This window comes from Pelobates fuscus, chromosome 6 (genome assembly GCF_036172605.1).
Source record: "Pelobates fuscus isolate aPelFus1 chromosome 6, aPelFus1.pri, whole genome shotgun sequence".
In the NCBI taxonomy this organism is placed as follows: domain Eukaryota; kingdom Metazoa; phylum Chordata; class Amphibia; order Anura; family Pelobatidae; genus Pelobates; species Pelobates fuscus.
In genome coordinates, this window is record NC_086322.1 from 204,133,963 (window position 1) to 204,150,168 (window position 16,206).

Genomic DNA, 16,206 nt, shown 5'->3' on the forward strand with positions numbered 1-16,206 from the left:
TGAACAATTCTGGTATCTGTTGAACTGGAATCAATATTAGTTGGATCTATAGTTGTCTTTTGTATTGAAGTGTTGGAATCACAAAAGGTCATATTTTTTCTCTTTTCAAAAAAGCGTTTCACAGTGAGTTTTTTAAGAAATTTTTGATTATCAATGAACAATTCAAAGGGTTTTACGCCTGTTGTGGGGGCGAATTTAAGGCCTTTTTCTAACAGTGACAATTCTTGGGTGGTTAAATCAACCCCTGAGATATTGAAGATGCCGTTTACTGGTTTCGATTGAATCGGTGAGTGGGTGTCGGCGATAGAGAATGGTCTGGTTCTTCCATTTCTATATGGGATCTTTTCTTTTGAGGGGAACTGAAAACTTGAAATCTGTTTTGTGTTGCAGTTAAATTGGGTTTTTTTTGGTTTTGTCCCTTTCCTAAAAAAGACGAGGAGGATGGGGAAGCATTAAATTTATGTGTTGCCTCTGAATCTACTCTCCGGGATGGTTTTAAATTACTCCATGTATGGTGTGGATATTTGGTGTTTGGATATCTTTGTCTATTGGAAGCATATCTGTTTGAAGGTTCGTTGAACCTTTTGTTTCTTGTCCAATTTCTAATATTACCTTCTTTGTAGTCTGTTTGGTCCCTTTTAAATTTGGATGACTTGGTTGTGGAAATTCTGTCATCTATTATTTTAATTTTATCTTTTAAGATCTTATAATTAATTTCTACATTTTTAGTGTCTTTTTGAATGATTATTTCGTTTTCTAATTTTTGTATTTCATCCTCTATTTGTTTGAGGGATCTTTTTTGAAAGTCTATAAGGCTTTGAATATATTTGTTGGAACACTCATCACTAGCCTTAAACCATTCTTCCATTAATTGTTTGTCCTCCATTCCATAAGCTGGTACTTTAAGGACTCTAAGGCCTCTTGGAATAATGTTTGATGCCAAATATTGTTCCAATGAAGTGATTTCCCACCATTTTTTTGTCTCTTTTTCTAATAAGTGTTCTAAAATTTGGAATTTTTTTGAAAGAGTATTATCTATGGGGGAAGTATCTTGATGAAATAGTGAATTAATTCTTTTGTTGCGTTCTTGGCGCATTTCATTAAAGACATTATTAGATGCCATGAGGATATACCGTATAGTAACAAGTGAGGAAAGTAACAAGGGAATACAGAGAGTGTGTACTATAACGTTAATCCAAAAATAGAAAATGTGCTATCACCAAGAGTGTACCTCACTCACTCAACAATACACAATGCTACAGCAGAAAATAGCAGATATCACTATACAAGTAATATAAGCTACAAAAGAGGGATAGCACATAAATGGAGAATACAACCTTGAAAACGAACGGGATCTTTAAACAGATCTAAAACATAAATAGGATAATATGGTGAAGTATGACTGGGCAAAAATAAAATATCCAGGAGGTAGAAAACTTACAAGAGGTATTGTCGTTCTGCGCTTATCTCCCTTTATAGGGTATCTGTGGTGAATCAATGTATGGTATATACGATAAAGTTCCTCCAGAGATCCAAACCTCAAGGTGGACAAAAGAGAGAGGTACATAGAGTAGTACTGTATAAAATCATCAAAAATTTATTGCACTGATTGCACTTACATGCCGGTAACAATCAGCGAGCAGATCTCCACTAGCAAGTGGACCCAGATGGTAAAATGGATCAGAGATGCAGATGTAATGACAGCTGAACGTACCATATGAAGTGATAAAACAAATATCAAAATTATTACAAATATAATATAAAAATAAAAATAGTGGAAATACTCAATCCAACGCGTTTCGTCTGGAGCGACTTCTTCAGGGATATGAGTATTGTCCCAAAACGTTCCTGTTTTATATCTATCGAACCAGGTGATTTCCATTGAAAAAGACCGCGAAATCGAATGCTTCCGGGTTTCTTCATACGTTCCCTCATTGGACGATCCTAGGTGTACGTCATGCGTTCTGCGTCCTTTCGGGCGTGTGTTTTTCTTCCGCGTTTCAACAGTGGAACGCATATCTTTTGCCTTATTCTTGCGTTCCAACCGTGGAACGCATATAACAGGGAAACCCAGAGGTCAAGACGGCAGTGGGCGGCGAAAACCTCCCACTGACAGCTCGAGCTCATACATAAGTATAATATATCGATATATATGAGATCAACAGAGGATACAGGACTTAGATAATCGGTATATATGCGGATCCACAAGAGACTCCAAGGTCTATATAAAAAAGAGAGGAATAGCCCTTAGGGCATCCTCCACAGGAGAGAAAAAATATATAATATAAAACAATGAGATATAAGAAAGATATATAAAAAGGAAATAAAATAACTATTCTGTAGGGACTACAATATAAGTGAACCGCTAGGGTGTCCTGTAAATCCGCATATATGTACATAGGAATTGAAAAGACAACAAAAGCAGACCCCAAAACAAGAGACTTATAATGCCATATAATATGAATAATATTTAGCCGATATTTCAAATAATCTCAAAAAATGGGCTGAATCAAGATATAGATCTCACAGGATTACTATAACGTCTCCTGGTTGGGGTGTCCCTCCGTTTTCTATCCTCCTTTTTTTACTGAGTGGGTTTATTGGATCTTGGAGTAACATATATTATGTATTTACATCTACTCCTCAATAACTCAATTTTTCTCTCCTTTTCATAGAATATCTAAGAAGGGTTTCGCTTTTTATCCAAATATTATTTGAAATATCGGCTAAATATTATTCATATTATATGGCATTATAAGTCTCTTGTTTTGGGGTCTGCTTTTGTTGTCTTTTCAATTCCTATGTACATATATGCGGATGATTTTATACAGTACTACTCTATGTACCTCTCTCTTTTGTCCACCTTGAGGTTTGGATCTCTGGAGGAACTTTATCGTATATACCATACATTGATTCACCACAGATACCCTATAAAGGGAGATAAGCGCAGAACGACAATACCTCTTGTAAGTTTTCTACCTCCTGGATATTTTATTTTTGCCCAGTCATACTTCACCATATTATCCTATTTATGTTTTAGATCTGTTTAAAGATCCCGTTCGTTTTCAAGGTTGTATTCTCCATTTATGTGCTATCCCTCTTTTGTAGCTTATATTACTTGTATAGTGATATCTGCTATTTTCTGCTGTAGCATTGTGTATTGTTGAGTGAGTGAGGTACACTCTTGGTGATAGCACATTTTCTATTTTTCTATTTTTGGATTAACGTTATAGTACACACTCTCTGTATTTAGTCAATTATTGAACCTACCGATTCCTGAAAGGCCTTGGCAATCCATTTCTATGGACTTCTTGGTGGAACTTCCCCCTTCTCAACATCATTACCGCTTCACGAAAATGTCCCATTATATCCCTTTAAAGAAGTTACCCTCATCCTCTGAACTCTCAAAATTATTTCTTGACAATATTGTAAAACTTCATGGACTGCCTGACGAAATCATTTCAGACCGAGGGACTCAGTTTACCTCCAAATTCTGGAACGCATTATGTGCTTCTCTTCATATCCAACGTAAACTGTCATCCGCATATCTATCATCCCCAAACTGATGGACAAACTGAAAGAGTCAACCAATGCTTAGAGCAATATCTACGATGTTATTGTTCTCACTTACAAGATGATTGGATAACATGGTTGCCCATGGCAGAATTCGCATACAACAACTCCTATCATACTAGTAGCAACATTTTTCTCCAACTATGGATTTCATCCCTCCTCGTTTCCTGCTCAGACAATTCCTTCGTCTAACCCCTCCGTTTCGAATCAAATCTCTCACATGTCCTCCCTATTTGAAAAATTACATGAAAATCTGGAATTGGCCTCATCCAATCAAAAGAAGTTTTTTGATACTAAAAGACAACCTCCTCCCACCTATGAGATTGGTGATCTTGTCTGGCTTTCCTCAAAAAACATTTCTACAAACCGACCATCTAAGAAGTTAAGTTCCCTTTTTCTTGGTCCTTTTCCAATAATATCGATTATCAACCGTAATGTTGTTAAATTGAAGCTTCCACCTACTTTGAAACTCCATCCTGTTTTTAATGTGTCCTTGCTTAAACCTCATCATCCTGACCCTTTCCGTAGAGATGTAACTACTTCTCCTGATCCTGTTTTAGTCCAGGGTGAAGAAGAATACGAGATTCAGAAAATTCTGGATTCAAGGATTCATCGTGGCTCTTTGCAATACCTCATTAGATGGAAGGGATATGGAATTGATGAAGATACTTGGAAAAACTCCTCTGGGATTCATGCTGACAAATTAATTTCCGCTTTTCACAAACGCTACCCTTCTAATCCATGTTAAAATAGCACCCTGAGGTTGCTCATTACAGAGAGGGTAGTGTCATGCCTTAAACCCTCCCGGTATCTCCTCGTACTTCCGGGTTTAACGGAGCTTAGCCACACCCCCTTTTGACGCGGTCTTCCTACTTAATGCGACCGCACCAGCTGATAGACGCTGGATTATTGAAATGCGTACCGCACTTACTAACCGGCTCAAGACTTCTCTGCGAGCACCATATGTTACCGGACCGGACTGGAAGACTATTCACATCCCCTTCATCTCTCCTCGTCCTCGACTAGTGCCTGAACTCTCTTCAACCTCTCTCAGGAAACAAACTCCTCGGAGGAGATCTTGGGAACCTGTTTTCCACCTTCTGGAAGCTAAGTAACATATAGCCTCTGTGTTAAGAGTTACCATCTCTTAAGCCTTTATTTCTTTTACCAAAGTCTGCTATCAAGTTATCAAACAATCCAGTTACAGCGTTCCTCAATTCATATTAATATTCAAGTTCAGCCGCACCTGTCTTGCTACTGATAACTTCGAATTGAACAATCTCTTATAACTGCTTTCCATTTAACCTGTTAACTAATATAACGGACTCTAATTGATTCAGAACCTACTCACTGCAAACTGAATGCAACCGTTTATTATTTAAAGATACAGTACCTGTAATTCTGGAACTGAAGTCTCAGTACCTTCTAAGTGTCCTAATAAAATACCGAAGTCCTAAGAAATCTGCAGTTGTGTTCCTTATCAATTAATGTAGACTTGACACCATCCTGGTTCGGGCCTGATCATGTGGGAGACCAACTAAGAACACCATGTGCTGTAGGTTAAAAAAACTACAATAAAATCAGGCCCCACAGCTGTTAATAAGGAGAAATGATTTCTGGGCTGCCTGTGTTACTTAATAAATAATAAATAAAGTTGAGGCTCTAGTAGAGTCATGCATGCATTTTATAATCACTCTAGCTATTAGCAGCCCTATAGCTGTCAATGCATTTGCTGGCAATCTAATTTATGGGCTGCCTGTGTGAATAAGTCAAAGCTGAGAGTGAGACATGTGCAGACAACATGAACAAGTTGGCTTGATCTCTCCCTCCAGAAGAAAGAGTAGATATATGGTGAGCTGTAACTCTGCTGATTGCTGCAAAAATGTGAAATGGGCTATGTATGAACTGATCGTAGCTGCGGTGTAGCTTTAAATAATGTTGCGGGTTGTCTTTGTCACCAGGGGCGGACTGAGAACCCTCAGGGCCCCCGGGCAAAATAAATCAAGGGCCCCCTTACAGGCCCCACCCATACTCCGCAGCAAGCGCCACCCATGTCCCGCCTCAATGCACCGCCTCCAGCCACACCCTACACAATCTTTAGACACAAGGAACAAAAGTGCAATAATCCCTTCGAGGCCCCAGTAGACAGTACAATTGAGGGCTAATGGGCCATGGAGGGGGGGTCTTTCTAGCAGAGGCTATCTCAGTGTCCTTTAGAGAGTGTGTTAGAAAGAATCCCCTCCAGGCCCTATTAGAGACTACAATGGAGTCTAATAGGCTTGGAAGGGGGTCTTTCTAACAGAGGCCATCTCAGTGTCCCTGCTGGAAACAGTCGCCTCCAGGCCCCAGTAGAGACTACATTTGAGGGCTAATGGGCCATGGAGGGGGGGGGAGCATTCTAGCAGAAGCTATCTCAGTGTCCTTTAGAGAGTGTGTTAGAAAGAATTTCCTCCAGGTCCCATTAGAGACTACAATGGAGTCTAATGGGGCCTGGAGGGGGGTCTCTCCAACACTCTGGTTCCTATTCACAATATAGCAACACAACATAGCTCGCTGATACCTAGGCCAAGTTAGCTCCTCTTACCTTAATTACTGTTGCTGGCTGGCAGTCTGTGGGCTTGCTGGAAGGCTGTGGGCTTACTGACTGCGGCTGGCAGGCTGTGGGCTTGCTGGCAGGCTGTGGGCTTGCTGGCGAGGCTGTGGGCTTGCTGGCTACTGCCGGCAGGCTGTGGGCTTGCTGGCTACTGCCGGCAGGCTGTGGGCTTGCTGGCTGTGGCTGGCAGGCTGTGGGCTTGCTGGCTGTGGCTGGCAGGCTGTTGGCTTGCTGGCTGCGGCTGGCAGGCTGTTGGCTTGCTGGCTGTGGCTTGCTGGCTGCGGCTTGCTGGCTGCGGTTGGCAGGCTGCGGGCTTGCTGGCTGTAAGCCTAACTGGTGGCCTGTGGGCTGGCTGGCCAGCCTGTGGGCTGGCTGGCCTGTGGGCTGGCTGGCTTGCTGGCTACTGGGGCACTTGTAGATTATTTAAAGAAATAATCCATGCACAATAACCACTACTGCTCTGTGTAGTCGTTATGGTGCCAGGAGGGCCCCCCTTTCAGAGTAAGTAGTCAAACCGTTTAAGAACAGTTTGACAACTTACCTGGGGTCTGCTGGGATATGAGGCTGTAGTAGGGTATAGGAGCAGTGGTGCAATGTGTAAGGGGTGCAGTGTGTGTGAAAGGTTCAGTGTGTGTGTGAGGGGGTGTAGTGTGATGTGTGTATGAGGGGGCTGTGTATGTGTGTGGCAATGTTAGTATGGGGGGCTGTGTGTGTATGGGTGGGCAGTGTATGTGTGTGTGTGTGGCAATGTGTGTAAATGTGTATGGTGTGTGTGGGTGTATGGTTGGCAGTGTGTGAATGTGTATTGTGTGTGGGGGCAGTGTGTTTATGGGGCTAGAGTTCACTCTCACCACTGCGACCACCAGGAATCCCTGGTGGTCACAGTGTTGAGAGTGAACTCTAGCCCGTAGCTCCAGGGCTAGAGTTTACTCTCGCAAGAGCCGTAACGTTGCCGTGGTAACCGCGGCAACGATCTGTGCTCGTGCAAGAAGGACCCAGAGGAGCTGCAGGCTGAGCTCCCGGGTCCTCTCTTCCTCCCTCCCCTGTCGGCGGCCCGCACGGTGCCTGCGGACAGGGGAGGGGGCAATTGCCCTCCTCTTACTCCCCCCCTCCCCCTCTTCTTACTCCCCCCTCACTCTCTTCTTACCCCCTTCTTACTCTCCCCCTCTTCTTACTCCCCCCTCCCCCTCTTCTTACTCCTCCCTCTTCTTACTCCCCTCACCCCTCTTCTTACCCTGTCCCCCCTCTTCTTACCCCCTCCCTCTCTTCTTACCCCCTCCCTCTCTGTTCATTTCCCCCCACCCCCTCCCTCTCTGTTCATTTCCCCCCCACCCCCTCCCTCTCTGTTCATTTCCCCCCCACCCCCTCCCTCTCTGTTCATTTCCCCCCCTCACCCCCTCCCTCTCTGTTCATTTCCCCCCCACCCCCTCCCTCTCTGTTCATTCCCCCCCACCCCCTCCCTCTCTGTTCATTTCCCCCCCCACCCCCTCCCTCTCTGTTCATTCCCCCCCACCCCTTCCCTCTCTGTTCATTTCCCCCCCACCCCCTCCCTCTCTGTTCATTTCCCCCCACCCCCTCTGTTCATTTCCCCCCCACCCCCTCCCTCTCTGTTCATTCCCCCCCACCCCCTCCCTCTCTGTTCATTCCCCCCACCCCCTCCCTCTCTGTTCATTTCCCCCCCACCCCCTCCCTCTCTGTTCATTTCCCCCCCACCCCCTCCCTCTCTGTTCATTTCCCCCCACCCCCTCTGTTCATTTCCCCCCCACCCCCTCCCTCTCTGTTCATTTCCCCCCACCCCCTCCCTCTCTGTTCATTTCCCCCCACCCCCTCCCTCTCTGTTAATCCCCCCACCCCCTCCCTCTCTGTTAATTCCCCCCCACGCCCTCCCTCTCTGTTAATTCCCCCCAGTCCCTCTGTTAATTTCCCCCCCACCCCCTCCCTCTCTGTTCATTCCCCCCACCCCCTCCCTCTCTGTTCATTCCCCCCACCCCCTCCCTCTCTGTTCATTTCCCCCCACCCCCTCCCTCTCTGTTCATTTCCCCCCCACCCCCTCTGTTCATTTCCCCCCCCACCCCCTCCCTCTCTGTTCATTTCCCCCCACCCCCTCCCTCTCTGTTAATCCCCCCACCCCCTCCCTCTCTGTTAATTCCCCCCACGCCCTCCCTCTCTGTTAATTCCCCCCCACCCCCTCCCTCTCTGTTAATTCCCCCCAGTCCCTCTGTTAATTCCCCCCACCCTCTCTGTTAATTTCCCCCCACCCCCTCCCTCTCTGTTAATTTCCCCCCCCCACACCCTCCCTCTCTGATAATTCCCCCCACCCCCTCCCTCTCTGTTAATTCCCCCCCACCCCCTCCCTCTCTGTTAATTCCCCCCCACCCCCTCCCTCTCTGTTAATTTCCCCCCCACCCACCCCCTCCCTCTCTGTTAATTCCCCCCCACCCCCTCCCTCTCTGTTAATTTCCCCCCCCCCACCCACCCCCTCCCTCTCTGTTAATTCCCCCCCCACCCACCCCCTCCCTCTCTGTTAATTCCCCCACCCTCTCTGTTAATTTCCCCCCCCACCCCCTCCCTCTCTGTTCTTACCCTCCCCTCCACTGTAGCGTGGCCGAGCTGCTGCGCGGTCCGGTGCCTGGCCGGAGTGATAGGAAGGTGCACGCTGAGTGTGCACCTTCCTGTCAGTCCGGCCGGGTACAGGAAACAGAAACTCCTGTTCCGCGCGGAACAGGAGTTTCTGTTTCCTGTACCCGGCCGGACTGACAGGAAGGTGCACACTCAGCGTGCACCTTCCTATCACTCCGGCCACGCTACAGAGGAGGGGAGAAGCTGCAGCCGCCTGAGCGCTCTTAAGAGAGCGCTCAGACGGCTGCAGCATTAAAGAGGCGGCCGGGCTCCCTGATGGCGGGCCCCCCTCCCGGCCGGGCCCTCGGACCATGTCCGAAGTGCCCGACCGGTCAGTCCGCCCCTGTTTGTCACATTTTTTCCATTTAAAAATGGTTAAGAACCCTACAAAAAAAGAAAAGATGAAGCCTTTAAAATCAGTTGTAATACAATGAACCAGATAACAGTCAGGTCAATGACTCAATTTTGCAATCTTGTCCATATGTGTTCAGGCACTAAAGTGAATATAAGATATATCCTTATAATAATTATCTCCATGTGCATGTTCTTTTTCTATAATTGCTGACTTTCAAACAAACAATAATTAGATGGGCTATAATATACATTTCAAAGGTTGCTTTTGCATGTTTTTCCATAACAATTGCTTTTTAATTTGATTCTGCACTTATTCCCTTTTACTTACTTTTCTTTGTATGATAATTTACAATGGTTGCTAAGAGCCGATTTCCTCTAACTTATGCAGTTTTTGTAGAATTTGATTTGAGCGGGCTTGTAAAAAATGTTTTTACTGAACAATGCCCAAAGATTCAAAACCGGAGCTGAACATTGTCTGGAAATGCTTTGCCTATAGAAAATGTCCATGTTGTTTGCCTACCATAGAGTATTGTAGTCAACCATTGTTTGGTTAATATACATTGCCCTTAACTGAATTAAATAGATTTCTAGCCTGATTATGTTAATTAAGCTCTATTTTCTTTCTAGATTGAGAACAACCCCAAAGAGTTTGCACTATACATTATACATGCCACAGGAGGTCAGTATTATCTTTTTCTTTTGTTTATATTTTCAAGTTCAACTATTTGCGTATATTTGTATAATTTTTTTTAACTGTAAATTGTTCCAGATATTCTCTATTTGCATTCATTCAACATACGTAATATCTAAAACACATTTGGATTTCTTTCTTTCTTTCTTTTTTTTTTTAATTATTTTATTATGCAATGTGTTACGGTGCACAAAGACACAGACTGGTGGGAGTTACACAGTTTAACCCCTTAAGGACACAGCTTCAGAAGCTGGACATACCCTTAAGGACACAAGCATTTTTTGCTGTTTGTGTTCAACTGCAATTTGCATCTCTCTCATTTATTGTACCAACACATATTATATACCGTTTTTTAGACAACAAAAAGGGCTTTAATTTGATGTGACCTATACATGTATAAATTCTCATTTATTAAAAAAAAATGCAAAATAATGTGGAAAAATAAAAAAAACGCTTTTTTCCCCCACGTTTTGGCAATAATAATGTGTGTATAATATGTACAGCTTAGGAAAAGTAATTCAAAATCAATTCATTGATGTGTCTTGATTTACAAAGTACATAATATGTGTAGGATTTCAGTTTATTTTGAAAGTTACAGGTCACAAACTACAAGGTCTAAAATAAAATTTAAATGTGAAACAATTTTAGAAGTTGGTATGTTTGTCTTGGAAGTTTAATACCCATTACAGGAAACAAAATTGCCACACAAAAGTATATATTTATATAAAGTAGACATCACAGGCTATTTACCTAAGGTTAGTTTGACACTTTTTGCGTAGCCATTTCACCGCCAATCTCTGCTAAATATTGGAGTAAAATTGTGTTTTTTCTCTATTTTGGCATATTCACATATAACAAGGTTTTTGTAATGTGTATTTCGTAAATCTAGTGTGTGCTATCCCTGTACATAACCCCATATTGTGTTCAGCTACATCTGCTGAGTACAACGATACCCCCATTGTATACCTTTGCCCCTATTCTGTGAAGCTACAGTGCCATATAGGAGACCATGCTATTTCAGTTTCTATAGTTGGAATTTTCATAGATGGTCATATGTCTGAATTTGTGGCATTATAGCCATTTGACTGTTCAAATAACCCTATAAAGGCCTTCCATTTGAGAAAGCAGACACCCAAGGGTATGTTATTAGGCATATATTATACCTTAACTTGCCGCCATGTTTTCACCAATTTATTTCAAATTTTGTGGTGCGAAAAAAAAAATATATATTTTTTACATACATGTTGCATTTTCGCAGGGTATTTCTTACATTTGATGAGTGCCACTGTCATAAATTCCCCCTGAGTATGCTCAGTTACCTCTTCTGAGTAAAACAATATGCCCAATATATGACCCAGACACTATTTTGTGAAGTTACAGTGCTGTGAAAGAGATGTGATAAGTTCAGGTTTTTAAGTGTGAATTTACATGGAGAGTTTTAATGGGTCCCTATTCTATTTTTAAATATGTTAGCAGGCTGCTTTTTCCAATTACCCCAAAAAGGCATACTATTTCTTAAAGAAGACGCCCAAAGGTATTTCTAATGGCAAATTTTGAACCTTAGCGTGGGATAATTTTTCCGTTAGCTTGTATCAAGTGCAGTGGTAAAAAGCATTTTTTTCTGCCTTTTTGACACACAGTGAGTTTGTACTGTATATTTTGCAAACCTTATGTGTGCTACGGCTTTATAATACTTTATATATTGCTCAGCTATGTTGTCTGAGTACAGCAATACCCCCGTATGTACCTTTGCCACTTATATGGGGACGTTGAAGGGGCACATTTCAGACACAGCCATTGCAGGTTTTGTCAAACTTTGAATTTTGACGCTGTGTTGTTACCCCACTTTGAAGTTTTTTAGCGGGCTATATATTCCAACTATCCCATAAAAGCATACTATTTCTTAAAGAAGACATCCCAGGGTATTTCAAAAGGCATATTTTGAACCTTAGTGGGGGATCATTTTTCTGCTAGCTTGTACCAAGTGTAGTGGTAATAAGCATTTTTTCTGCTTTTTTGACACACACCGTGAGATTGTACTGTGTATTTTGCAAACCTTATGTGCGCTACAGCTATATAATACTTCCTATCTTGCTCAGCTGTGTCATCTGAGCACAGCAATACCCCCATATGTACCTTTGCCAGGTATATGCGGACATTGAAGGGGCACATTTGAGACACAGCCATTTAAGTTTTTTCAAACTTTACATTTTTACGCTGTGTCCATACCCCACTTTGGAGGTTTGTTTGTAGGTTAATTATTCCAGCTACCCCATAAAGGCATACCATTTCCTAAAGAAGACACCCCAGGGTGTTTCAAAAGGCATATTTGAAACCTTACCGTGGTATCATTTTTTCGCTAGCCTGTACCAAGTGTAGCGGTAATACGCATTTTCCCCCTTTTTTAAATTTTTTTTTTAACTTTTTAAAAAATTTTTTTAACTTTTAAAAAGTTTTATTTAGCATTTAACAACTTATTTTACTATTTTAAAACTTTGTTTAAACTTTTCAAAAGTTTTTTTTAACTTTTTATTGTTTTTTTTTACTTTTAACCCCTAACTAGCCTAACCGTAAATCCCCAAATTTTCCCACTAACTTCTACCCACCTTAGCTAAATAAATAAATATTTTAAAATATTTAAAAGAATTAATTAAATACATTTAACCCCTGAGGATTAAAAAAAATAAAAGTTAACCCTCAGGGGTTAATAGAAAAAAATCAGATCACAGTGAAATACTGTGATCTGTATTTTGATCACTGCAGGCAGTGATCAAAGGGCAGAGAAGGGGTTAAATTGTATTTGAAAGAGGTGAGGGGGGGTGGGATTTTGCAACAAACACTTTTTTTTTACAGCCAGAGACAGATCAGCACCGATCTGTCTCTCTGCTGTTCACAGCTCACACGGAGCTGCAGGGAAACAGATCGGGTTTCACTGCAGCATGTGTGATCACTCTGACTCCCGGTCAGAGCGATCACATGGGCTGTGAAAGTGAAACTGCCTGTGTTAGTGTGCCTCCGATAGGGAGACACACTACAGGAAGATTAACCCCACGATTGCCGCGATTGTGGCAATCAGGGGTTAATTTTCATTTATGACGGAAATTTTCCGTCCAGCGTCCTTAACCCCTTAAGGACACATGACATGTGTGACATGTCATGATTCCCTTTTATTCCAGAAGTTTGGTCCTTAACCCCTTAAGGACCAAACTTCTGGAATAAAAGGGAATCATGACGTGTCAGACATGTCATGTGTCCTTAAGGGGTTAAGGGGTTAAGGGGAGTGCTGCAATGACGGAAAAATTCCGTCATGCGTCCTTAAGGGGTTAATGGCCTCATAGGTGGAACATAGTCACGAAGTGGTTGGGGCGATAAATCTCTAAAAACACTCTACCAGGGTTATACACTGGAGTGAGAATTGCTGGGAATCCACATAAATTAAATCACATCAAAGTGAATTTTAAAATTTAGGTTGAAATAATTTTAAATTTATCTTTGAATTTCTGACAATTGTCACTTTAGTAAATTACCCTGCATATGAATTCAAAATTAATTAGTGGAAATGAAGTTTCTTTGTGTGTTTTATTAGCTGGGTTTTTATGCACTGAGGCCTATTGAAAAGAAATAATGATACATACAGTTATTTATTGCTGGGAGAAGGTTAGAGCAAGCATTTGTTGTACAAAATTGAAAAGTTTGGGGGCGTGGCTAACCGCTGAACTGAATGGCAGCACACTAACTCAGCTCAGAGCTACAGGGGAGCTAAATCGCTAAAAACTGAGAAAAACCACGAACATAGGCAGCCCTAAACGCTCTCAAAGCACCACAACATGGGGAAGACACCAGCTGGAAAAATGGCCCCAGTATCCCGGCTGTTTAAAGAATATGCCGACCGCGTGTCTGATTTTGGCAAATCCAATATGGCGCCGGCGGCTGGTTCTGCAGAATCTAATCCACCAATCCTAACAACATCATACATATCCTGACACTTCCTGGACACTGATGTAAAAGAACTACTGAGGAACCTGCCATCCAGAACTGATCTGGCAACAATGCTGGGGAAACTGGAGACCATGTTCCAGCACAAGATGGAGGGCCTCAGCAGAGAGATTCGACAGGTAGGCCGCTGAGTACAGGACCTGGAGGATGAAAGGGGATCCTTTCATACCCAAATACAGGCACTGACTTCTAAAATTGACTGCCAAGACAGACATATGTCCCAAATGCAGAGATCCCTAGAAGACCTGGACAACAGGGGATGGAGAAACAGTCTCCGTATACGGGGCCTACCGGAGGCTGACAATGAAAACCTGAAAATTCAACTAACCACCCTGTTTAACCAGATGCAAAAAAAAAAATCCATCTTCTAGTGATGTCCCGAACGGTTCGCTGGTGAATAGTTCCTGGCGAACATAGCGTGTTCGCGTTCGCCACGGATGGCGAACATATGCGATGTTCGGTCCGCCCCCTATTGTCATCATTGAGTAAACTTTGACCCTGTACCTCACAGTCAGCAGACACATTCCAGCCAAGCAGCAGACCCTCCCTCCCAGACCCTCCCACCTTATAGACAGCATACAATTTAGATTAATTCTGAAGCTGCATTCATTTTTTTTTTTGCATTATTTTTTTTTGTGTGTGTTTATTATACATTATCCTCCATAGCCAGTAACCTGTGTTTATTATACATTATCCCCCATAGCTAGTAACCTGTGCTTATTATACATTATCCCCCCACAACCAGTAACCTGTGTTTATTATACATTATCCCCCCATAGCCAGTAACCTGTGTTTATTATACATTATCCTCCCCATAGCCAGTAACCTGTGTTTATTATACATTATCCCCCCCATAGCCAGTAACCTGTGTTTATTATACATTATCCTCCCATAGCCAGTAACCTGTGTTTATTATACATTATCCCTCCATAGCCAGTAATCTGTGTTTATTATACATTATCCCACCCATAGCCTGTAACCTGTGTTTATTATACATTATCCTCCCATAGCCAGTAACCTGTGCTTATTATACATTATCCCCCCCAGAGCCAGTAACCTGTGTTTATTATACATTATCCTCCCATAGCGAGTAACCTGTGTTTATTATACATTATCCCTCCCATAGCCAGTAACCTGTGTTTATTATAAATTATCCCCCCATAGCCAGTAACCTGTGTTTATTATACATTATCCCCCATAGCCAGTAACCTGTGTTTATTATACATTATCCTCCCATAGCGAGTAACCTGTGTTTATTATACATTATCCCTCCCATAGCCAGTAACCTGTGTTTATTATAAATTATCCCCCCATAGCCAGTAACCTGTGTTTATTATACATTATCCCCCATAGCCAGTAACCTGTGTTTATTATACATTATCCTCCCATAGCGAGTAACCTGTGTTTATTATACATTATCCCTCCCATAGCCAGTAACCTGTGTTTATTATAAATTATCCCCCCCATAGCCAGTAACCTGTGTTTATTATACATTATCCCCCATAGCCAGTAACCTGTGTTTATTATACATTATCCCTCCCATAGCCAGTAACCTGTGCTTATTACACATTATCCCCCCCATAGCCAGTAACCTGTGTTTATTATACATTACCCCCCCCCCCCCCATAGCCAGTAACCTGTGTTTATTATACATTATCCCCCATAGTCATTTATCGTTGGACCTAGGCAGCATGATGTCTTAGGCCGGCCCAGAAAGTGAGTGAGTGACTAATATAATATATATGTTCAGAAACATATTAGTAATATATGTAAATCGGGTTCATGCAAAGAGGGTGAAAAGTTATTAAAGAAAAACACACTTATTGCATCAAATTTACAAAGCCAAACTTTTAAAAGCTTTCCTCATTTCTTTCTCGGGATGAGGAATATATCAGTTGTAGACTGAGGATTTCCATCTGCCCAATCTTTTAATAATATGCACTGGAGTGTCAGTGTTGAAGGAGACCGAAGCTGCCCCTATTCTAAATGAAAGACCCGAGACATGGATACAACCCAATCTTAGGAGTAGTGTTCTGATGTAGAAGATGAATTTAGCCGTAGTCAGAGGGATTCAGTGAGAATAGTGGTGAAATGTGTGTGGCATGACTGAGTGTGGGTAAGTAAGAGTCAAGTATTTCAACTGGGCACTAGTTCTAGGTGGGATAAAGTGGTATAGCGGATGGATGAGTAGCTTGGTTCGTTTTAGAGGTTAGTAGAGAAAGTATATAGTGATCATGATTTTTAGCGATATCCAATATTTTTAAGGTGGTCCCAGTGCCACCACTCATATCTGGTGTCACAATAGCTTGCATTTAAAAAAACAAAAAACTTTTTTGACTGTAATATAATAGCAGTCAGTTTCCTTCACACGTGTGCGTTT

The 16,206-nt window shown here is 42.4% G+C and overlaps 1 protein-coding gene across 3 annotated transcripts in view; it reads left to right on the forward strand.

Moving 5' to 3' along the window:
- The window catches only part of RASSF6 (Ras association domain family member 6), a 112,431-nt gene that overhangs the window by 74,319 nt on the left and 21,906 nt on the right, over positions 1-16,206 (forward strand). For all 3 annotated transcript variants that reach the window (XM_063425310.1, XM_063425309.1, XM_063425311.1), the window contains one exon: positions 9,767-9,818. In XM_063425310.1, coding sequence (XP_063281380.1) covers positions 9,767-9,818 — 52 coding nt within the window. The remainder of the gene's footprint in view (positions 1-9,766; positions 9,819-16,206) is intronic.